The sequence below is a fragment of the Salminus brasiliensis genome, chromosome 8 (genome assembly GCF_030463535.1).
Source record: "Salminus brasiliensis chromosome 8, fSalBra1.hap2, whole genome shotgun sequence".
In the NCBI taxonomy this organism is placed as follows: Eukaryota; Metazoa; Chordata; class Actinopteri; order Characiformes; family Bryconidae; genus Salminus; species Salminus brasiliensis.
The window spans coordinates 3545958-3570957 of NC_132885.1; the positions used below are offsets into that span (position 1 = coordinate 3545958).

Genomic DNA, 25000 nt, shown 5'->3' on the forward strand with positions numbered 1-25000 from the left:
TGAGATTGTTCTTAATCTGGTGAAAGGGTTCTTCAGGTTGGCATGAGTTGTCATTGTGCTACATAGAAACATGGCTGTTACTTCAGAACCCTTGAAGAACCCTACCTTTTAGACAGTAGATACTCAAATCAGCATATGAAAACACCCAGAGAGGCCAGGAAGTGATGTGTGTGTGTATCTGTAGCAGGCCTGGAATTGGGCATAAGGCCCTCATGTGACCTTGTGCAGCGAGAGTCCTCAAGTTAATAGCCATTATTAGCCATGCAGCTATAGCTCAGATACCCTCCCGTTTGTCCAGTGGATGAAGGTGCTTTCACTCTGACCTGGCGATCGCTGGTTTGAATCCCAGGTCATGCTGCCTGCCAGGGAGTAGCTCACCACACAGTGCAACACAGTGCAATGCCTCCCACTTCATAGCACATAGTCCATGCTAACGCCTGTCCACCATTGAACGTGTCTATGGTGGATACACAGGTTTCTGAACTGGACCTTGGAGCAATGAGAGAAGGTTTCTTGGACCGATGAGTCCTGCTTTCCTCTACATCACGTAAAGGATTTGCTGGAACCTTCTTGGTACCAAGAAGAGGCAACATGGACTGGTAGTCCTGGGTGCCCAGAGCCCATTGGGTGTGTAAGGCAATGAAGGCTATCTGGGTGAAACCAAAAGAAGGGCTAGCATGGCTCAAGTCTTGCTTTAGTGATGGTCATGACAGGAATATGTCACATGTAGCTGCATAGCTACAGACTGGTCAAAGTGCCCATACTGACCCCTGTCCAAACTACACCAGACACCTACGCATGTAGACTGAATCCTGGAGCACTGGATGAAGGCTGCCTTGTCTGATAAGACCTGCCTTCTTCTACATCACTTGAATGGCCGGGTTCTTGATGGATGCACTGGATTTGTGGGAAACCTGCGGCAGATCCTATAGTGCCCCCTGCTGGATAGCTGCAGACTGGTCACTGTGCCCATGCTGACACCTGTCCACCACCACAACAAGAGGGTACTGCTGGGCGCCCAAAGCTCATTAAGGTGTGAAGGCTATCTCAATTGGGCTAAATCGACAGAACAGAAATGTTTAATAATAGTTAAGGAAGAAATACCTCAAACCACCAGTGTAGTGCCCCCTGCTGGATAGCTGCAGAACGATCACTGTGCCCATGCTCTGTATCCACCACCAAATGTGCCTACAATAAGCACACAAGCTCCGTACTGGCCCTTGGAGCAATGGATGAAGGCCGACCTGCTTTCTACTACATCACCTGGATGTCCGGATACGTGTTGGATGCACTGGATTTGTGGGAAACCTGTGGCAGATCCACCTCCCAACTGACAGGATCTGCTGGAAGGTCTTAGTGCCAGGATGTCTTCAGAGGTCTTGTGGAGTGAGCCGCTTTTGTGGCACATAGATGACCATCAGCATAGTGTGTTGGTTTTAATGTTTTGGCTTCTCTGAGTATACATATAAGGGGCATGTGTAGCTGTGGTTTAATCCATCAGGCCCTGCTCTCATTTACAGTCATTAATCTGAGCAAACACACGGCTCACATCACCGCTCTGCAAAAAGGAAGCAGTGTCTGCTGACCTGACACTGATGCACACACACAGCCGTCTCTGTTGGTAATCAGTCCAGATACACACACCTGTTCTCCCCCACATACACCAGCCGCAAGGCAAACCTCCTCTGCTGGCACGAGCTGATAGCGACTGAAATTAATGCCCTGGAAGAACGGCGCATCTCCTAATGATTAACTCCTCCACCTCAGATGTGCACAAACGTGTCTCTGAGAAATGGAAATCTAGAGGAAAGTCTCGGAGCTGGAATCGATCGGCAGGTGTTGTGAGGCTCAAACACACTTCACAGAAACACAGGTGACAAAAACACAGAGCTTATCCTTTAGAGACGGCTCAAGACTATGAACCGGAGGTGAATCTTACAGCATCACGCTCGTATGAGGTCTAGATTTGCATCTGTATGCACTAATTGGCCACTTTATTGTAAACACCTACTTTGTAGCGCCATCTGAGTGGCCAGTGAGTGAAAGAAGCACAAGGTAGGGGTTTCTAATAAAGTGGCCAGTGAGTGAAAGAAGCACAAGGTAGGTGTTTCTAATAAAGTGGCCATCTGAGTGGAAGAAGCAAAAGGTAGGGGTTTCTAATAAAGTGTCCAGTAAGTGAATGAAGCACAAGGTAGGGGTTTCTAATAAAGTGGCCAGTGAGTGGAAGAAGCACACGGTAGGTGTTTCTAATAAAGTGGCCATCTGAGTGGAAGAAGCACAAGGTAGGGGTTTCTAATAAAGTGGCCAGTGAGTGGAAGAAGCACAAGGTAGGGGTTTCTAATAAAGTGGCCAGTGAGTGGAAGCACAAGGTAGGTGTTTCTAATAAAGTGGCCAGTGAGTGGAAGAAGCACAAGGTAGGGGTTTCTAATAAAGTGGCCAGTGAGTGGTAGAAGCACAAGGTAGGGGTTCCTAATAAAGTGGCCAGTGAGTGGAAGAAGCACAAGGTAGGGGTTTCTAATAAAGTGGCCAGTGAGTGGTAGAAGCACAAGGTAGGGGTTCCTAATAAAGTGGCCAGTGAGTGGAAGAAGCACAAGGTAGGGGTTTCTAATAAAGTGGCCAGTGAGTGGAAGAAGCACAAGGTAGGTGTTTCTAATAAAGTGGCCAGTGAGTGGAAGAAGCACAAGGTAGGTGTTTCTAATAAAGTGGCCAGTGAGTGGAAGAAGCACAAGGTAGGGGTTTCTAATAAAGTGGCCAGTGAGTGGAAGAAGCACAAGGTAGGTGTTTCTAATAAAGTGGCCAGTGAGTGGTAGAAGCACAAGGTAGGGGTTTCTAATAAAGTGGCCAGTGAGTGGAAGAAGCACAAGGTAGGGTTTCTAATAAAGTGGCCAGTGAGTGGAAGAAGCACAAGGTAGGTGTTTCTAATAAAGTGGCCAGTGAGTGGAAGAAGCACAAGGTAGGTGTTTCTAATAAAGTGGCCAGTGAGTGGTAGAAGCACAAGGTAGGTGTTTCTAATAAAGTGGCCAGTGAGTGGTAGAAGCACAAGGTAGGGGTTTCTAATAAAGTGGCCAGTGAGTGGAAGCAGCACAAGGTAGGTGTTTCTAATAAAGTGGCCAGTGAGTGGTAGAAGCACAAGGTAGGTGTTTCTAATAAAGTGGCCAGTGAGTGGAAGAAGCACAAGGTAGAGGTTTCTAATAAAGTGGCCAGTGAGTGGAAGCAGCACAAGGTAGGGGTTTCTAATAAAGTGGCCAGTGAGTGGTAGAAGCACAAGGTAGGTGTTTCTAATAAAGTGGCCAGTGAGTGGAAGAAGCACAAGGTAGAGGTTTCTAATAAAGTGGCCAGTGAGTGGAAGCAGCACAAGGTAGGGGTTTCTAATAAAGTGGCCAGTGAGTGGTAGAAGCACAAGGTAGGGGTTTCTAATAAAGTGGCCAGTGAGTGAAAGAAGCACAAGGTAGGGGTTTCTAATAAAGTGGCCTGTTTTTCTCTCTGCAGGCTCTACTGATGCTGTGGCGTGCTCTGTCCATGGAATCAGGCATCCAGTAACTGCAGCCTTACACATCATCATGGGTATGCTGTGTGTGTGTGTGTGTGTGTGTGTGTGTGTGTGTGTGTGTGTGTGTGTGTGTGTGTGTGTGTGAGAGAGAGAGGGATTAAAGACACACACAGGCCCATAGGAACTGGGCGAGGGGTTTAATGGACCAAAAATATACAGTATATTAATATGTAAATGGGATTCCTATTTACTTTTAAATTCCACTGAGTTAAATAAGTGTGGTGGCCACGCTCTCTCTCTCTCTCTCTCGCTCTCTCTCTCTCTCTCTCTCTCTCTCTCTCTCTCTCTCTCTCTCTCTCTCTCGCTCTCTCTCTCTCTCTCTCTCTCTCTCTCTCTCTCTCTCTTTCTCTCTCTCTCTCTCTCTCTCTCTCTCTCTCTCTCATTTATCACTATAGCAGGTCGTGTGGTCCTCTATGATCTGCTGTTTAATTAGCTCTAGCAGGCTTTATAACAGCTCCATGGAGCAGGACTCCATCCCAGGAGAGGTTTAGCGGAAAAGAGAGAGGGAGCGGCCTGTCGCTCGTCCCTCCCTCAGCTCCTCACTCCTCCTCTCTGAAAAAAGGGGGTTTAAGCACCGCAGTCTAGAGAAGCTTTAGGTCCTCATAACAAACTTTTTATTATCAGTATTAATAGGCTTGTTTTCTTTCTATCTAGTTCAACTAACTGATATTACCAGGGAACCCTAATTTAATTGGCCATAGCAACTGTTGCTAGGTAGAACGATTTCAATTTGATCAAATAAGTGTTACAATAAGTGTCTGCTGTTTGATCTCCTCTATAAATAGTGTGATCCTCACTGGTGATGCTGCGTTTTCTAATTTCCCTCCGAAGTCGGATGTCCGAGCTGGAAATGACGTCACACTCTCGTTAAAAATCCCGATAATTATAAAAGACTTTTTAAAGACTGGTTTGACCGATTGGTGTTTTTAAGGCAAATCTAATCCAAATATGTCCCACTTTTTATGTCCCAGGTTAGCATTATTAGCAACACGGTATTTTTTTCCACATCCAAACATGGTGGAAACTCGTCCACAGATAGACGCTGGACTGAGGGTATGACTGATTTAATGAGGCACAGACAGACAGAAGTGCTGATACACTGTATAACACCACTGCTTTTACTGCTGCTGATGTGCAGTGAGGTTAGTGAGAGCTTAGTGAGGCTCTCCTGTCTGAAATCAGACTTATGGGGATGTTCCAGTCGACATTTCCTATTTGGAAGTCGCAAATTTGCAAAGCTGACAATTGTGGACGTTTATTCGGTCAGTGTCAGAAGGATATTAGTCTCACATCACTCACATTCTAGATTGAAGTCCACCAGACAGGAGTGTCCGAAACCGAGAACATCCAGAGACCAGATTAAGATTTTTTTCATCATATGAGAATAAAAATAAGAAATTTCAAATTTAATTTTCCTTTAATCATCACATTTTTTTTTATTTCAGTTGAAGGCAGCAGTCCTTCTGAGTGGGAATTATTATTATTATATTATACATAAATAGTAAATATTATATATTGTATATAATTGGCACAATTGAGTCCTCCACCTTACTCCGAGACAAGGCCGAGACCACTCGTTTATGGTCTTGAGACTGGACTTGAGCACTGCAGCACTAGTTTTTAATCCTTTTTCTGATTGATTAAACAATAATAAGCTCTTAGTGATACCGAAACTGCACTCTGTATGAGCTCACACTCAGGAAAAAACATAGCGCATCCAACAAGAATAGCAAGAAGGAAAGCGGCCTCGCTTTTGGACAGCAATAAAAACATGGCAGCTGCTGATGGCTGAACGATTTTACTGGAAGCAGGCTGAACATGTATACCAATAACCAGTAACACTCATATTCAACCTGGACACTCCCATTCCACTGGCAGAGTGGCCACTAGGACAGAGGGTTACCCTAGCTGTCTGGCAAGATTACAGCAGGTGAAGGGTATCATGCATACTGAAATGCTAGATATGAAATATGAGGTATTATTGAACCCAGTTTCTTTATGTCTCTATAAGGCTGTATCTTAATATCGGTAGGAAATAATAATGAAAAAAATTACCCCAAAATAAAAGCAAAAAACTGATCAGCCATATCATTAAAACCCCTGACCAGTGAAGTAATTATCACTGATGACCAAGTTCCAATGGCACCTGTTATTCCACTGTATTTACAATTATTATTTTATAATTATTAGCGAAACGTTGGTGGTTCCTGGGTCCGATTCCTGCCCAATGCAGAGGTTGCAGATTTTTCTGGGGCAGTTTAACGGTTAGAGCTTCTGGCTATTGATGACGGGGTTGTGGGTTCGATACCCGGGCTCAGCAACTGCCACTATTGGCCCATGAGGACGGCCCAGTCACTGTGAGTGTATTTGTGAGTGTGTTCACTGCACGGGTGGGTAAAGACGGAAGCAGAGTGTCCGACACTAATGGTGAATATGGTTGTCTTATCTAGAACCCTTTCCTAGTACTACATAGAACCCTATATATAGAACATGGCCCATAATAAATGCTTAAAATAATTAAATAGCCAACATCTTTTAAAAAAAAAAGGCTCATTGAGGGTCATTTAAGATGGCAGTGATGCTATATAGAACTACTTCAATGCTTCAGTGGTTCTTTACCTGGTTGTAGGGTTCTCCACAAGGGGTGGATCTACATATTAGGCAGCAAGTAAACAGTCTTGAAGAAGTTCTTGAAGAAGAAGATGAAGAAAAAAAGGCAAGCATAAGAATCTGAGACACTTTGAGAAGAACCAAACTGTGAGGTTCTAGACGATTGGAGGGTCCGAGCATCTCCAAAACATCTTAGGCAGGTCTTGTGGGTGTTCCTGGTATTCAGTGGTCAGTATCTAACAAAAGTGCTCCAAGGAAGGACAACCGATGAACCGGCCAGAAGGTCATGGGTGCTCAGGGCTCAGGCAGTGACCCTTTACTCTATATAGGGTGCTACTGAGAGAGGATTCTTGGACATGCAATGATAGTGGAACCCTTTTTGTTGCTATACATAGACCAGCATGGACCTGCAGCCCACCCACTGCTCTGGGAGGCGGATCTGAGCCGGTAAAGGGCGAAGAGACAGAGTATCTGAGTGTATCATCAGGGAGGCGTTCAGTCTGACAGGGTTAATAACACACACTTGCGCTGCAGCTTCTCATTAAGCTGAATGGGATTTTGCCAATGTTCTGTGAAGCTTTCCAACCTAGCAACAGTGACTAGGAAAGAACTCATTAGTGGGCGGAGCTTGGATAGATCAGTGGTCGACAGTCTCAGGTGTTGTATCAGCTATTTACTGTCACCTGGAAACACCTTGTACAGTGTGTCATTTCCTTGGCCTGTTTTTTTGGCAGGGTTCTGCACCTTGGTGTTTGAGGTCAGGGCTCTGGGCTGGCTGACTGTATGTGTGTGTGTGTGTGTGTGTGTGTGTGTGTGTTCGCTGTCAGGTGTTTTTGTGAAGTTAGCACTGATGTGTCTGGTCCATTGTGTTGCCTCTGCAATCTCTCCTGGGCTTAGCATGACAGACAAGCGGATTTGGCTTGTATCAGGGGATTACACACACACACACACACACACACACACACACATACAGAGCTAGACTCCCATCCTGAATTAAAAATAAAAAAAATAAGTAAAGTAGCTTCTGTCCTGAACTATGGCTCATAGTACAATATCGCTCTTTCACAGGGTTCTTTAGACACAGTATTGGTTCTAGATAGAGCTGTGAGAACTACTTGAATGCATAAGTGCTTATTTTCTTAGGTTATGTGGTTCTTTATATAAGAAATCTTTTATAAAATGTTCTTTTTAGCACCAAACAAGAGATTTACCATTGTTATTAGTTAAAGAACCCTTTTTTTAGTACTATAGAGAACCTTTTATACTGTAGATTACAGTCCTTAATAAATGCTTATAATCATGATAAGGGCATTGAGTAAGGGCAGTGTTTCTATATAGAACCTTAACAGATTGAAGAACCCTTTGGCTGGTTAAAAGGTTCTTTTCTATGATATTAAAAGTTATATACAGGGCTTTTTAATGTTCTATAAAGAACCTTTTTAAGTATTATACAGGACCCTTAAATGGTTCTTTATTCTGTTTATATATTACTATATTACATAGCAGCTCATAGGGTTCCACTGGCATTATGAGTCAAAGAACGCATTTTGAGTACTGTATAGAACCATGTATAGTATCTTACAGTATAGTACAGTAGAATGGTTCTTCTTAATGAAAGAACCTCTATATTAAGGGTTTTTTAAATAATACAATTATTATTATGAACCAGAGAACCTATTTCTGGCCTATATAGAACCCTATATATAGAGAGAGGGAGAATATGACCCATAATAGATAGAAAATAGAAAAACGGTTCTTCTATGGTTCTTTAGTAATAACAACGGTGCTATATCAATCCAAACAACTATGTAATGCTTAAATGGTCCTTTATCTGTTTTAGGGTTCTCCACGTTGGTTACCCTTTCAGTACTATACATGTGAGGGAACGTTGTCTGATTGGATGGTTCTGGTCTTTGGTGGAAAAGCTCTTATACAGGGTTTTTATAATCAGACTATTGTCAAAGTCAAAGAACCCTCTTCAGTACTATATAGAGCCCTATATAGAGTGCAGGATCTGTAAGATGGACTACAAATGATGTTAAGGTTCATTAAAGGTTCTTAAATAGGTTCTTTGTTTGGTTAAAATGCTATTCTGCTTTTATTAGGACTGGTATTATTGGTACTATACTATGTTTGGAAGCTGATCTTTGTTCTAGGATCTTTGCCTGGTTGAATGGTTCCTCTCTATAATGGGTTTAAAAATGCCTCAATATCACACCTAAAAGGGTTCCACCATTGTTCTACATAGCACCAGCACCAAAGGCCTACATCAAAAAAGGTTCTGCAAGGGTTCTTTAGGAAAGGCAATGGTGTTATGTTTGTCTGGTTAAATTGCACCTTTTTAATCCGATCTGATTCCAGTTTCTTAATGCCTAATGAGTATCGTCCGATACCGGATATCTGATTTGTTGTATAAATAATCCAGCTCCACAGTTTAGATCAGACGAGCTGCTGATTAATCTGATCAGTAAAATCCTTTATTTTCAGTCTCAGTTTCTATAATCAGACTTTCTGGACTGTCTGATTTAGTTTAGTTGAGACTTTTATTAAAATGATGTTTTATAGTGTTTAATATCTTATAATCCAGTCTGATCTCCTCCCTGACCAATCAGCTCCCAGCTCCCTTACAACACTGCAGTCTGATCAGAGAAAGGCGAGCGCTGGTTCTGCGGTTCTCCCGCTGGTAAAACAGAGCGTTTCAGTGAGTTTTATGAAGGGTCAGATATTATGGTCTGTTTTCAGGTTCCACTGTAAAATAGCTCCACACTGCAGAACCTCAACTTCTTTATTTACCTTCTGAGAACGTCCACACTGCTGCTGCTGCAGCCGGCTCAGGGATAGTGACTGTTAGTGGAGCCTTGAAGACAGCAGATGGCGCTCTGTGGTTAAACACTGTGGTTAAAACAAAGACTCTGAACTGGATCGGGATTAAAATAGCCAAGACCCGATCCATTAAAATATGCCTGGATCTGCCCCAATTTTGAGCCACTGGATCAGATCAGAACATCATCAGATTCAGATTCAAACACAGTTGAGGTTTGGATTCTGCACTTTCCACACAACTCCTCTGCTGGTTTTAATGAGTTAGGAATGAGAGCTAATTAAACTGAATGCAAAAAGAGGCGTTTCCAGGCCTATACATTGTGTGTGTGTGTGGGGGTGGGGTTGGGGGGGGGTGTTATAAAGCAGTGTATTGTTTGTGGAAGTAATGAATCTGGTTGCATGCATTGCTATTATTGTTCTTGTCCCAGTTCCAGCAGTGTAAAGCAGACGGCCAGATTTTGAAGCTGGAGTGTCCCTCAAACTCTCCGGGCCGGTCTCATAGACACTTGGCTGTAGACCGGGATGATTAACCCGGGACTGACCCTCAGTCCGCTGGAGAGTGTATCCCATCATTAACTGCTCAGACTGAAGATCTAGGCCATATGGTGGTGTAACTCATCTCTTTTGACCAAAAGCGAGGTGGTAATGGCGATGATGGTGAGCAGGGGGTGCTGGGTGTTCTTTTGTTAGCGCTAATTGAGATTGGCACTCACCCGCCAGTCTCGGCCTTTCAGAGAGCAGAGGAGCGTCCTCCTGCCTTGCTGACTGATCACAGCAGGTGCTGCAGCCGGTTTTAATCATCAGATAGTTTTCTTGTTTGGCTTATTGGTAGATTTTCATTTATTGCTGAATTTTATTTGTTGTTAGTTACTGTTTCTAGTTTGATGAGCCAAAACATTATGACCACCACCACCGTCTAGCATGCTGCTGTCCTCATAGGTGCTCAAATAGACAGCTTGGACGCTGGACATCCTGTTGCTGGATTATTATGGTTTGTCCCTGCTAAAACCATGACCAGTAGACTCTCACCTCTGCTGACTGAAAGCCCCACAAGCCTTTACGATTTGGAAGATGCTCAAACCAATTGTCTGGACATCATGATCTAGTTCTTTTGAACGTTTCTAACCATTTCTCTCAAATCCAACACACCGACTACATCGGACATGGTATAGTAGTTGGTGTAATGCAAGGGTGGGCAGTTCCGGTCTGTGGTTTTCCTGCTTAAGCACACCTGAGTCAACTTACCTGTTAATTGGCAGGTTAGAGCAGGGAAATCAGTGAGCCCTGCTCGACCCCGGCCCTCGTTGCCCACTCCTGGTGTGATGGAATGGATACCAGCAACACCTTCCCCATGGCAGACTAATGATTGCTTCCCCAACTGGACAAGCCCACCACCCTATACCATTAAGAGCTCTTGGGCAAGACTCCCAACTCCTAACTCTACATTCTCCTACCTGAGTAATATGATTCAGACATAAGAGCTTAAGATAGGAGCCTCAGACTGTCTGTAATATAATGCATCTCAGACCCTACATGTGCCTCTATTGTGAGATAATCAGTGCTATTCATGTGCTATTCAATCAGTGCTATTCCTAATGTTTTGGCTCATTTGGCTCAGGACATTTTAGGTATTTAATGACAACTAGGTCGTGATGGTTAAAGCTTGTATGTGCGCTGGTTAGTCATTGGACGAACAGACTGTTATTAAGCCAGACTCTTTATACCTCAATATAAAATGCATGTAAATGAGTCTTGACATGTTTTCAGTTCATAAGTTTAAGTCACTGAAGGGCAGCATTCATACAGCTACACAGGTCTTAAAGTCTTTATGAGCATGTATTAAGGCTCCGGCTGACCCTGTCCCTGAGAGAGAGATAGACAGACAGATGGATGCACAGACAGACAGATAGATAGAGAGACAGACAGACAGACAGACTGACGTACAGCCAGACAGATAGATAGACAGACATGCAGACAGACAGACATGTAGACAGATAGATAGATAGGTAGACAGACAGACATGCAGACAGACAGACAGATAGGCAGGCAGACAGACAGACAGACAGGCAGGCAGACAGACAGATAGATAGACAGAAAGACAGACATGCAGACAGACAGACAGATAGATAGACAGACATGCAGACATGCAGACAGACATATAGATAGATAGACAGAAAGACAGACAGAAAGACAGACAGACAGATAGGTAGACAGGCAGACAGACAGACAGGCAGACAGACATGCAGACAGATAGATAGATAGGTAGACAGACAGACATGCAGACAGACAACCAGATAGGCAGGCAGACAGACAGACAGACAGACAGGCAGGCAGGCAGGCAGACAGACAGATAGATAGACAGAAAGACAGACATGCAGACAGACAGACAGATAGATAGACAGACATGCAGACATGCAGACAGACATATAGATAGATAGACAGAAAGACAGACAGACAGATAGGTAGACAGGCAGACAGACAGACAGGCAGACAGACATGCAGACAGATAGATAGATAGATAGATAGATAGATAGACAGACAGATAGATAGACAGATAGATAGATAGACAGACAGATAGATAGATAGATAGATAGATAGATAGACAGACAGACAGACAGACAGACAGATAGACAGACAGACAGACAGACAGACAGACAGATAGACAGACAGACAGACAGACAGACAGACAGATAGATAGATAGATAGACAGACAGACAGACAGACAGATAGATAGATAGATAGATAGATAGATAGATAGATAGATAGATAGATAGACAGACAGACAGACAGACAATATTAAAGTTTATCAGAGTTAATATAATATCGTCTCGTGAAATTTACATCACACAACTCACATAAGATGAACAGTTTTTGAGTGTGTGTGTGTGTGTGTGTGTGTGTGTGTTATAATGCTAGACCTTTTCTATTCTGCTGGAAGGCATAAAGGAGCTAAACAAAACCGTGGCCGGCGCGCATGGCACCTGACACGAACTGGGACGTGATGCCTGTTCACAGGGGCAATGCAGGGCTTGTTCGTTTCTAATTAAGCAATATTTACGCATGTGAATAAGGCCAACTGGCGGGATTTAGAGGCAGCTGATGAATAATTCATGAGTGGGGAGGGGGAGCCGTATGGAGACAGAAGAGGGTCAGGCATGCCTATGGCGGAGGGGATTGGAGCCGGACTACACACACACACACACACGCTCACATACACACACACATTCATGCATATGCCCTGAATCAGCTCAGATATGTCACCTTTGACACTTGATGGATGACTCCACTTACACCAATGTAAGCAGAGGATTTTTTGCTGCTGATTTTTAACAGTACTGTTCTCCATCAGCATTTAAAAAGCATGGAGCAGGACTGATGATCTTTCATTTGTAGCTCAGTGCAGATCGTGCCACTGTTGTGATTGTAGGTAGAAGAGGATGGATACATGGATTCTGGAAGTACCTGGATTACTACATTGATCATTATCAGTGTGTCTTTATACCATAAGTATAAATCATTCTTTGAGCATCTCCTCATAGACAGCTGTACACATGCATTTCTGGACAAGCTGAGAGAAGCTCCAGAAGCTTGATCTGAAGGTAAAGCAGCATGTGGGCTGAGGTGGTAGAGTAATACTACAGGATTTTACACTAATATGACTCTATGGGTTCTGCAGTGTTACACAGCAGCAGTTCTGGAGAGAGGTTCTCCTCCTGCAGCTCCACCACCAAACCTCCATAGTGCAGTAGCAGTGACTTTATGTTTATTTGGGTTTATTCTAATGTTATATAGAGTTAATTACAGGTAGACGCTCTCACTGACCACTGACTTTATGTTTATTTGGGTTTATTCTAATGTTATATAGAGTTAATTACAGGTAGACACTCTCACTGACCACTGACTTTATGTTTATTTGGGTTTCTTCTAATGATATATAGAGTTAATTACAGGTAGACACTCTCACTGACCACTGACTTTATGTTTATTTGGGTTTCTTCTAATGATATATAAAGTTAATTACAGGTAGACACTCTCACTGACCGCTGACTTTATGTTTATTTGGGTTTATTCTAATGTTATATAGAATTAATTACAGGTAGGCACTCACCAATCACTGACTTTATGTTTATTTGGGTTTATTCTAATGTTATATAGAGTTAATTATAGGTAGACACTCTCACTGACCACTGATTTGATGTTTATTTGGGTTTATTCTAATGTTATATAGAGTTAATTACAGGTAGACACTCTCACTGACCACTGATTTGATGTTTATTTGGGTTTATTCTAATGTTATATAGAGTTAATTACAGGTAGACACTTTCCCTGACCACTGACTTTATGTTTATTCGATGTTTTGTGTTTGTGTGTGTGTGTATGTGTGTGTGTGTGTAGGACACAGGCAGGCTGTAGATGTGTGCAGTGTGAGCTCTATGGGCCGGTTGTTGCGGTTCTGTTTCTCTGTGATGTTTGGGTTCGGAGGCCGGACACTGGTTGCAGCAGAGAAACTCACCTGGATCCCGAACACACAGCGCAGAGAAGTGGCCTTCATCACCACACTCACTAACCTAAAGTAAACACACCTTACACACACCTCCCTCTCTCTCTCTCTCTCTCTCTCTCTCTCTCTCTCTCTCTGTCTCTCTCTCTCTCTCTGTATTCAGTGTATGAGACTTGAGACTCTTTTACCGAGCAATCCAGAGAAACCCATCTCTCTCTCTCTCTCTCTCTCTCTCTCTCTCTCTCTCTCTCTCTCTCTCTCTCTCTCTCCCCCTCTCTCGCTCTCTCAGGCCTGAAGACTGTGAGCTGTCCTTTATACCCAGCAGTGGAGCTGCGGTGGATCAGTCAGAGTGGGTTACTCCTCTGTTTTCCAGCTTGAAGTCTTGGCTGTAATTTTCTGGAAATGTAATTTTAAGCGAAACCCCTCTGAGTAATCACTCACTGGACTGAGGTCAGAAAGCTGAAGGTCGTCCAGCTGAAAAATGCAGAGCAGGGAAGATGATGGGTGTAAATTTCTGACCTCACAGTGAATTAGTGATGATTACTGAGGAAACGGGTCTAAACTCAGCTCGTAAATCTAAGCTGGAATGGATTTGATTTGTTTTTTATTAAATAACGGTAGATTTTAAACAGTAGCGGATTACAGACACTAAAAACTAACAATTTCACAAGTTTCACAAGAAAAAAAGGGGAAATTACTTTTAAATAAAATTTTGAATCATGATACTTGACTGAATATTTTTCTAATAAATGATGATCAATCTGTATCTCCACCTTCACACACATCTACACACATACACTTTTAACTGGCCATAAGATTACAGTCTGAGTGCTGAAGGTCACCCAGCTGTAGAGGCTGTAGAGATGCATCACTGTGCCGATATAAACTCTGTGATTCTGCTCTTTCCCTCCAATTCTGCTCTGTTTAACAGCAGTGAGCTGGAGGACGAGCTGAGCGATGTCGGTGAGTGGAACTAAGACTAGATCTTGTGTGTGAGGATGTTTAAAAATCCTGTGTGTGTGTGTGTGTCTGTTTTTTGTTTCAGGTACAATCAGTTGAGTTTGCTAAATTTCCTTCAGGATCAATAAAGTATCAATCAATCTATCTATCAATATAAACCAAACTGAATCAATTAGGTGTTTTTGTCTCTATGTATGTCTGTCTGCCTCTAGTTCAATTCAGTTTGTTTAAATGCAGTTCATATTAGCTCAGTTCATTTGGTCTGATTTCAGTTAAATTGAAAGGAACTGAACTGATTTAAACTGAACTGAACTGAACTGAACTGAACTGAACTGAACTGAACTGAACTGATCTGATCCGAACTGAACTGAACTGAACTGAACTGAACTGAACTGAACTGATCTGATCTGATCTGATCTGATCTGATCTGATCTGATCTGATCTGAACTGAACTGAGCTAAATTAAATGAAAAGATCTGAACTGCCCCTAACTGAATTCAACTCAACTAAACTAAATGGAAATGATGAATCAAACTGATTTGAATTTGAAGTTGAATTGACCAGAACTGAACTGAACTGAACTGAACTGAACTGAATTAAATGAAAACTATCTGAACTGAACCGAACTAAATTAAATTAAACTAAACTGAATGGAAATGATAAACTGATTTGAATTAAGTTTAATTGACCAGTACTGAACTGAACTGAAAATAACAGATCTGCACTGAACTGAACTATTAAATGACAATAATCTGAGCTGAACTGAACTGATCTGAACCGGACTGAATTTAATGGAAATTTTCTGGAATGATCTATTCTTTATTTTAATGCAGTTAAATTCAAGTTAGTCAACTTTGATTTAGCCAACATCATTTGATTCAAAGGCATTCCATTCAGTTTACTTAATTTCAATACAATCCACTCAAATTCAATTTAATTTAGTTTAATACTAATACTCTCTCTCTCGCTCTCTCTCTCTCTCTGTCTCTCTCTTTCTCCCCAGGAGAAGGTGGCCCTTGGCAGACCAGACGAGGCCTTTTCCTCAGCATCAGTATCATGTCTATCCCATGCCTCTGCTCCATGGCCCCCAGAGGCCTGGCTCCTTTCACCAGGTCCAAACCCTGTTACCCTGTATAATTAGCTACATGGTTAAAATGTCACTTACCCAAAGATACTTACATAATATGTCCCCATGTTTATGGACACCTGCTAATGTCAGGCGTGGACTAGAGGTGTATAAAGACCCCCAGCATTGAGAAGATGTGGAGCAGTGGAAGAACTGTGTTCTCTGGAATGATCAAGTGGTGGTTCTCTCTACAAGACTTTTGGGATGAGTTGGAGAGTTGGGGATGATGAGGTGGGGTGGTGATCATCTAAAAACCCTCTTATCACTGAATGAGATCAGATCCTCACAGCAATGCTTCTCCAAAATCTAGTAGAAAGTCCTCTTCCCTGGAAAGTGGAGACTCCATCAAAAGCAAGCTCAGAAGAAACAATGAATGAGCAGGTGTCCCAATACTTTTGTCCATATAGTGTTAGCTTTTTTTAGCCTTAAAGTGCAATTGCAGAACTGAAGAACTTGGATTGGCTACATTTGGGTTCAGGTGTAAACACACCTTCTACACTGTTAAAAGTATATGTTCCTTGAGGAACCTTTGGAGGTTCTTCAATTCGAAGAACTGTGCAGGAACCTCTTAGTATGCTTTGAGTAACCCTCAAGAAAAGGGTTTTAGACGTGAAATGTTATTTGAAGGTTCCCCAACAGTATCAGACTCCAAAAACACCTAAAGGTTCCTCAAGGAACCTATACTTAAAACCACTCTGCGCTGACAACTAGGCCATCAGTCCACCCTCTTACAACATCTAACCCTAATTACCTGAGTAACCCAGCCCTAATCTGCCCCCAGTGCATGAGAGCAGTTTGTAAACACCTGATTTCTGACCGCTGCAGTGGACACTTGACAAGCGTTGAGGCGCATTAGCACACAAATCACGTCCCGGATATCAACAGTCAGCCTCTAAAGCTCTGAGAGTAGGTCAGTGGGTTTGAAGGTCTAGCTACATTGGTCTCCTGGACACCTCTAAAGGCCAAGGGTGTGTGTGTGTGTGTGTGTATTTGTGTATTGCACTGGGGTGAAGCCAGGTAATCTCTTAAAATTGGACCTAGTAGTTGGATCAGACAGCTCAGGTCAAATACACCTAAGTGGGCTAATCACACCATAACAGGTCTGATTAAAGGGAGTGATGTAGCTGGCTTAAGGCCGTAACAGATGTCTACAGGCTTGTAGGAACTGCCCCACCAGCCCCCACCCTACCCAAACCTCCCCCACCCTGAACAGCTTTTATACCTTCATGAGAACAAGACATGAGCTTGATCTCATGGCAACCTAGGCATTGAGGCACCAGATCACATATATTAACACAGTAATGAGTAGAGTAGTGGAACATATGGTACCGTATCCCAATCTAACTCAATTAAAGAGCTGAAACTGTACTATAGTGAAAGTATGGTACTGTATCTCAATCTAACTCAATTAAAGAGCTGAAACTGTACTATAGTGAAAGTATGGTACTGTATCCCAATCTAACTCAATTAAAGAGCTGAAACTGTACTATAGTGAAAGTATGGTACTGTATCCCAATCTAACTCAATTAAAGAGCTGAAACTGTACTATAGTGAAAGTATGGTACTGTATCCCAATCTAACTCAATTAAAGAGCTGAAACTGTACTATAGTGAAAATATGGTACTGTACCCCAATCTAACTCAATTAAAAGAGCTGAAACTGTACTATAGTGAAAGTATGGTACTGTACCCCAATCTAACTCAATTAAAGAGCTGAAACTGTACTATAGTGAAAGTATGGTACTGTATCTCAATCTAACTCAATTAAAGAGCTGAAACTGTACTATAGTGAAAGTATGGTACCGTATCTCAATCTAACTCAATTAAAGAGCTGAAACTGTACTATAGTGAAAATATGGTACCGTACCCCAATCTAACTCAATTAAAAGAGATGAAACTGTACTATAGTGAAAGTATGGTACTGTACCCCAATCTAACTCAATTAAAAGAGCTGAAACTGTACTATAGTGAAAGTATGGTACTGTACCCCAATCTAACTCAATTAAAGAGCTGAAACTGTACTATAGTGAAAGTATGGTACTGTATCTCAATCTAACTCAATTAAAGAGCTGAAACTGTACTATAGTGAAAGTATGGTACTGTATCCCAATCTAACTCAATTAAAGAGCTGAAACTGTACTATAGTGAAAGTATGGTACTGTATCTCAATCTAACTCAATTAAAGAGCTGAAACTGTACTATAGTGAAAGTATGGTACCGTATCTCAATCTAACTCAATTAAAGAGCTGAAACTGTACTATAGTGAAAATATGGTACCGTACCCCAATCTAACTCAATTAAAAGAGCTGAAACTGTACTATAGTGAAAGTATGGTACTGTACCCCAATCTAACTCAATTAAAAGAGCTGAAACTGTACTATAGTGAAAGTATGGTACTGTACCCCAATCTAACTCAATTAAAGAGCTGAAACTGTACTATAGTGAAAGTATGGTACTGTATCCCAATCTAACTCAATTAAAGAGCTGAAACTGTACTATAGTGAAAGTATGGTACTGTATCTCAATCTAACTCAATTAAAGAGCTGAAACTGTACTATAGTGAAAGTATGGTACTGTATCCCAATCTAACTCAATTAAAGATCTGAAACTGTACTATAGTGAAAGTATGGTACTGTATCCCAATCTAACTCAATTAAAAGAGCTGAAACTGTACTATAGTGAAAGTATGGTACTGTATCTCAATCTAACTCAATTAAAGAGCTGAAACTGTACTATAGTGAAAGTATGGTACTGTATCCCAATCTAACTCAATTAAAGAGCAGAAACTGTACTATAGTGAAAGTATGGTACTGTATCCCAATCTAACTCAATTAAAGAGCTGAAACTGTACTATAGTGAAAGTATGGTACTGTATCTCAATCTAACTCAATTAAAGAGCTGAAACTGTACTATAGTGAAAGTATGGTACCGTATCCCAATCTAACTCAACTAAAGAGCTGAAACTGTACTATAGTGAAAGTATGGTACTGTATCCCAATCTAACTCAATTAAAGAGCTGAAACTGTACTATAGTGAAAGTATGGTACTGTATCCCAATCTAACTCAATTAAAGAGCTGAAACTGTACTATAGTGAAAGTATGGTACTGTATCTCAATCTAACTCAATTAAAGAGCTGAAACTGTACTATAGTGAAAGTATGGTACTGTATCCCAATCTAACTCAATTAAAGAGCTGAAACTGTACTATAGTGAAAGTATGGTACTGTATCCCAATCTAACTCAATTAAAGAGCTGAAACTGTACTATAGTGAAAGTATGGGTACTAGGCTAACCAATCTATCTTTCTTCCTCAGGCTCAATAACAGTAGCATGGCACTCGTAGCTGTAGGCAACACTTCAAGGTCAGAGTTCATCAAGCACCTGAAGAGGTACAGCAGCACGAACAATCAGGTACGATCCCCCCCATCATCCTGCTCAGGAACCCCCCCCCCTTCTCCATGCTAATGGAGTTAGCAACCTTTCCGGCTTAAGCAGAATTAGCATACTGTCGAGTCAAATTAGTCTCTGATTGTCAGATTCCCGTAAAACACTTTTCAGGCTAAGAGCGATTAGCCCATCTCAGAGCCCGCCGCTCTCGGCCCTCCTCACTCCAATCTGGCGCAGTGTGTTAACCCACATTCTATTAATACACTGTGTGGGAAGAGCGGGTGTGACTGAGATGCTCTCTGTGGTGTGAGTGTGTGTGTGTGTGTGTGTGTGTGTGTGTGTGTGTGTGTGTGATGACATTTGGAGTGATACTGGTTCTGTCAGCTGTGGTGTAGAGATCTTACAGCGCCACACACAGACAGACACACACACACACACACACACACACACACACACACACACACACACACACACACATTCATGCCCACTGTCAAGCTGGGTTACAGGTACTCCAAACAACCAGGTTACTGGTGCTAGCCCCCTTCAATAAAACACACACACACACTGTTATAAACACACACACACACACACACACACACATAGTCAAGATGACACAGACATGGTCAAGATGTACACATGTATAAAGTGTACAAAGTACACAAATTCACACACACACACACACACACCCCAAGATGTTTAAGATGTACACATAAAAAACACACTCATACACACAAAATCGAAAAAGTAAGGATGTTTAAAAACACACACACATACATACACACACATACGGTCCACATATTTACAGACACACATATTTATAGACACACATGGTCGAAAAGTACTACACAAATACATAAAATGTGCACACACACACACACAAGATATACACATACAAAATGCACACACATATACACACAATATATACACTTACACAAATACAGTCACACACACACATTATATATATATACACTTAAACACACAGACACACACAAATTGTCAGGATGTACACATGCAAATACACACCCACATATAGCCATCATGTACAAATATACAAACACACACACACAGTCAAGATTTACACATACAAATACACACACACACACAGACACATATAGTCAACATATACACATTTACAAACACACACACACTTAAGAAACTCATATGTATACACACAAACACACACAAAAGATAATGTACCCATACAAATACACCCACACACACATATGAATACCCAAATACACTCATAAACACACACATTGATTATTTACAAATATTCAAATACACACACACATTCATTATTTACAAATACACACATACACACACAGTCAAGCTGCACAAACATACAAATGCACACACGCACATACAGTCAAGATGCATACATGTATAAATACACACACACACACATTGTCAAGATGTACACACACACTCATGCTTTACAAATATACTATATATGCATGAATTTACAAATATACAAACACACACCCACACACAGTAATAATGTACACATATAAAGAAACACACACACACACACACACACACATTTGTACCACTTATAAACACACAAAGTCAATATATCTCCACACACAGGCCAGATATACATATTTAACAAGACACACACTTAGACACACTCACAGAAACACAAACATATTTGAGATGTGCAAACACACACACACACACACACACACACACGCTCTCTCTCTCCAGTCCGTTGTGCTGCGGGATGGGTGTTGGACGGGCGCCTGCATGGCAGTGAAGAGGGCTCGTTTTATATCATCCAATTAAGTCTGGAATGGAGAAGTGATGCTTATTATACCACAGAACAACAAACCCAGCGCTAATACAGCTCTCTGGAGTGGGTCATTAGAGCGCCGTGGACCGAGAGCGCAGTGTGGGCTGTGGTGCTGGGCTGCAGGCCCAGAGTGGCTCTGGCTGGAAGTCCTTGCTGCTATTTCTGATAGGGGGTGTGTGAGGGCCTCTATCCTGCTGTTTCTCACTGCCCCCGTGTGGACACTGCACTCATTTAAAGATCCTGTACACAATAGAGCCCGTCCAGCACAGCACCCCTCGGCACAGCCCCCAGCACTCTCCTACAACTTCACACTGATCAGACATTCACTCTCGGCCTTTAATAAGCTCTAATTCCCCAAAAAAGACCTAATATATTACATTTGAACCATGAAATATCTAATATTTATATCTACACTGTACACTGTATGTTATTATGCTGTATGCAGTATGCTGTACACTATATGTCCAAATATTTGTGGACACCCCTTCAAATGAATGCATTTGGCTATTTTTAATTGCACCCATTGCTGATGCAGTGCAAAGTGCAAATGAAGTAATGAGTAATGAAGTACTGCCAATAGAATAGGACTCTCTGGAGCAGATAAATATCATGAACCTATCAGCACAATGCTGCCTAATGCCAGGCGTGGACTAGTAGACGGGTATAAAGCCCCCCAGCTTTGAGCTGCTGTGGAGCAGTCGAGGAACTGTGGTCTCTGGAATGAAGGATGGTGAAGCTCCATCCAGTACTTTTGGGATGAGTTGAGGAGTTGATGATGGGGTGATGAGGTGAGGTGGGATGGTGATCATCCATCCAACATCCTGACCTCACTAACGTTCTTGACGCTTAATATAATCAAATCCTCACAGCAATGTTCCTCCAAAATTTAGTTAAAAGACTTCTTGCCTGGACAGTAGAGACAGTTACTCCAACAAAAGCAGGAGACTCTTTTTAATACCCTTGATTTCAAAAGAAACATTGGATGAGCAGGTGTCCCAATACTTTTGTCCATATAGGTTTTCTCTCTGTCAGTCTGTCTATGTTAAAAATACTGAGAGTGACTGGGAGTGCTGAACAGCTTGTGTTGTGTGTTGTGTGTGTGTGTGTGTGTGTGTGTATATGTGTGTGTGTGTGTGTTCTGGTGCAGTTCAGTTTCTCATTTGTGGAGACGCAGTGTGTGTGTGCGGTCAGGCTGAGGCCACGCTCACAAGGCGGGTGGACCGACGAAACATCGGAAGACAACGAAGAGTGTGACTCCAAAAACACTCCCATCATCTCCTCAGAGGGAACGTACCCATGGAACATTGACGGAGAACTGCTGGAGGTGCCTGGAGAAATAATGATCAGGTACAGCACACACACACACACACACACACACACACACATACACACATACACACACACACACACACACTCACCTCTTTTTTATACTGGAGAGAATGAAGAGCTGCTGATCTGGGCAGTAAGTGTTTATCTCCTCAGTAAATCACTGATATTAGAATAATCACTAATAATAACACTCCTACAGAAGTGGAGTGGAGGTTCTCCATCACTGTGTTCATCATTAGAACATCTCCAAAGTTCTCCTTTCTCATGGAGTCTAGTATTATTTAGAGTTCTCCTCAGATCAACACCTGGTTTGGTGGTAAATCAGGGCTTAATGATGGTAAATCAGGTGAGCTGCTGCTGCTGCTGCTGCTGCTGGAGTTGAACACATCCTCCACGCTGTGCTGGCTGGACTGGGGAGGGGGCGTCTAGGAGGAACCTGGAGGAACCGAGCTCTGTTCTTCAGACTAGCTCACAAGATCTGAAGATCTGGAGCTTCTAAATTAGAAACTCTCTCACTGCTGAGAGACATGGGTTTACAATGTGGTTAGGGGCCTAAAACCTTTGCATTGTCTATATATATATATATATATATATATATATATATATATATATATAGAGAGAGAGAGAGAGAGAGAGAGAAAAGAGAGAAAGAGAGCAATAGATGCCCGTCGTAGCTTTCAATGAAAATCAATGTTTTTTTTTTTCAATTTGAAGCATTTCTATTGGTCCATTCATCATGAAATATTTCAGAATTAAAATGTTGTATACAATTTCAAATGTGACACATAAGAATATAATGTAATAATAATTAGTTTTTATATTCTTGTCATGTGACAAACACATACATTTAGGAGTATTTCAGCCTCAGGTACAATACAGCACAGCCAATCAGAACAGAGCTTATTTACATATATCAGTCTTAAATATGCAGTAATAGTAAAGATCAACCTGTTTAATTATAAGAAGTAAAGAGACACAGGAGCTAAGAGCAGTGTGGTAGTTACGGTGTCTGTATGTGTGTGTGTGTGTGTGTGTGTGTGTGTGTGTGTGTGTGTATGTACTGTACTGACTCGACTGTGTTTTTCCACAGAGTTCATCCCCGAATCCTCACACTGTTCGGAGCGGATGTAGAGGAGGCCGAGGAGAAGCCCATTAAATGCAGCTGTATTTAAACACACACACACACACACACACACACACACACACACACACACACACACACACACACATGCATCTATACATTGTACACTCCAAGCAAAAAGGGTTCTAAATAGTACTGAAAACAACAGGTTCTTTGACTGTTGAGCCCCTTTTGGTGCTGTGTAGAACCCTATATGCTATCTAGGTTCTAGAAAAAACCCTCTACAAAAGGCTTTCCTGCAATCTAAAGAACGCATCCATATGGTTCTTTCACTTGTCATGGTTCTGTAGACCCATTCTATAGGCCCACTGAAGAACCTTTGAAGAACCCTGTTGTAAGATTTTAGACTTGTCATTAATCAAATGTAACACACACACACACTCACCTATACACCTGAGCAAAAATGTTCAATATTGCACTAATAAATAGGTTCTGTAAAATGTTGTATAGTACAGAACCATTTTAAAAGGTTCTGCATAGAACCCTCTACAAAAGGCTTTCTGTCTGTCTGAAGAACCCTCTGACCAGACAAAGAACCATTGTAAGCATTCACATGGTTATTTGAGTTGTCATGGTTCTACATAGAACCCTTCTTTAAGATTGTAGTCGTTATTGATCAATGTAGCACACACACACACACACACACACACACACACACACACACCTATACACACTTTAAGCAATAAGAGTTTTATAAGGCACCAAAATGGGTTTCTTGGCTTGTAACTACAGTGAAACACAGTTTTTAATTATAAAATCTTCTACAAAGAACTTTTAACAAAAACAGAATTCATTTCTTCATTCAAAAATCGATGTTGATGTCGACTATGAAATAGTACCGAAAAAAACAATAGATTTTGGTGCTATACAGAACCAATTTTTAAAGGTTCTATAAAGAACCAGACCAGAACATAAAAGACTAGACTCAGTTAAAACCAGGAGAGTCGTGGGTCAGTGCAGTACATCTATACACACAGTAAGACACACACACACACACACATACCCATATATATGGATGCACAGTGAGATCAGAATCACGTCGGAATCTGCAGATGTTTGCATAAAAAGTGGATCAGCATCAGACAGATGTTCAGATGTTCTGATATCTGAGGCTGAGAACCCCTGGTCAGATGGTGTTGATGTTCTAAGTGTAAATAAGTAAACTATGATCAACTATGAAAGTGATTCACATTCGATTCGATTATGATGGGATTTGACATGCCCTCACAGCCCTGAACAAATCAGATCTGTGTCTCATTTACCCCTTAAACAGCCTACGATCCTCCAGCAGGCTGATAGTGGTACTACAAACTTCTACTACCAGAGAATAGCCCAAACTACAGGCCCTGTAGTTACTGAGTAATATACTGTAGTGTGTAGTAAGCCTTTCTGAGTCCGTTTCAGCCAGGTCACTTCAGCCAGGTAATGTGAACAAAGCCTATATAAAGACCAACTACCAGATTATGCCAAAAAGTGATGCATGTATTAAAATGTGTAGACATGACATCTAAAAAATCTGATATCAACACTGGCCCTTATATGGTGCCATTTAGTATGGGTTCCTATTGGTGCATCCCCAAAAAAACAGACACACAAAAATACACACAGTTACAACTAAAAAAGTCACCAATCAAACACACACACACACACACTCACAATCTGCTATATCCTCACTGTTGCACAAAAAATGTTTTTACTTTTGTGTTAAAAAACTCCAGTTATTCTTGATGGAGCTTTAAAATTCCACAATCAACCCATCCACTTTCTGTAATTCCTTGGAAAAAG

The 25000-nt window shown here is 41.7% G+C and overlaps 1 protein-coding gene across 1 annotated transcript in view; it reads left to right on the forward strand.

Annotated features, from left to right (window-relative positions):
* The window catches only part of cerkl (CERK like autophagy regulator), a 101111-nt gene extending 76227 nt beyond the window's left edge, over positions 1–24884 (forward strand). The window contains 8 exon segments of the mRNA XM_072685408.1: positions 3490–3564; positions 13379–13556; positions 13774–13833; positions 14416–14447; positions 15448–15556; positions 18884–18980; positions 21893–22092; positions 23165–24884. Coding sequence (XP_072541509.1) covers positions 3490–3564; positions 13379–13556; positions 13774–13833; positions 14416–14447; positions 15448–15556; positions 18884–18980; positions 21893–22092; positions 23165–23246 — 833 coding nt within the window. The 3' untranslated portion in view covers positions 23247–24884.
* Positions 24885–25000: the final 116 nt, after the last annotated feature.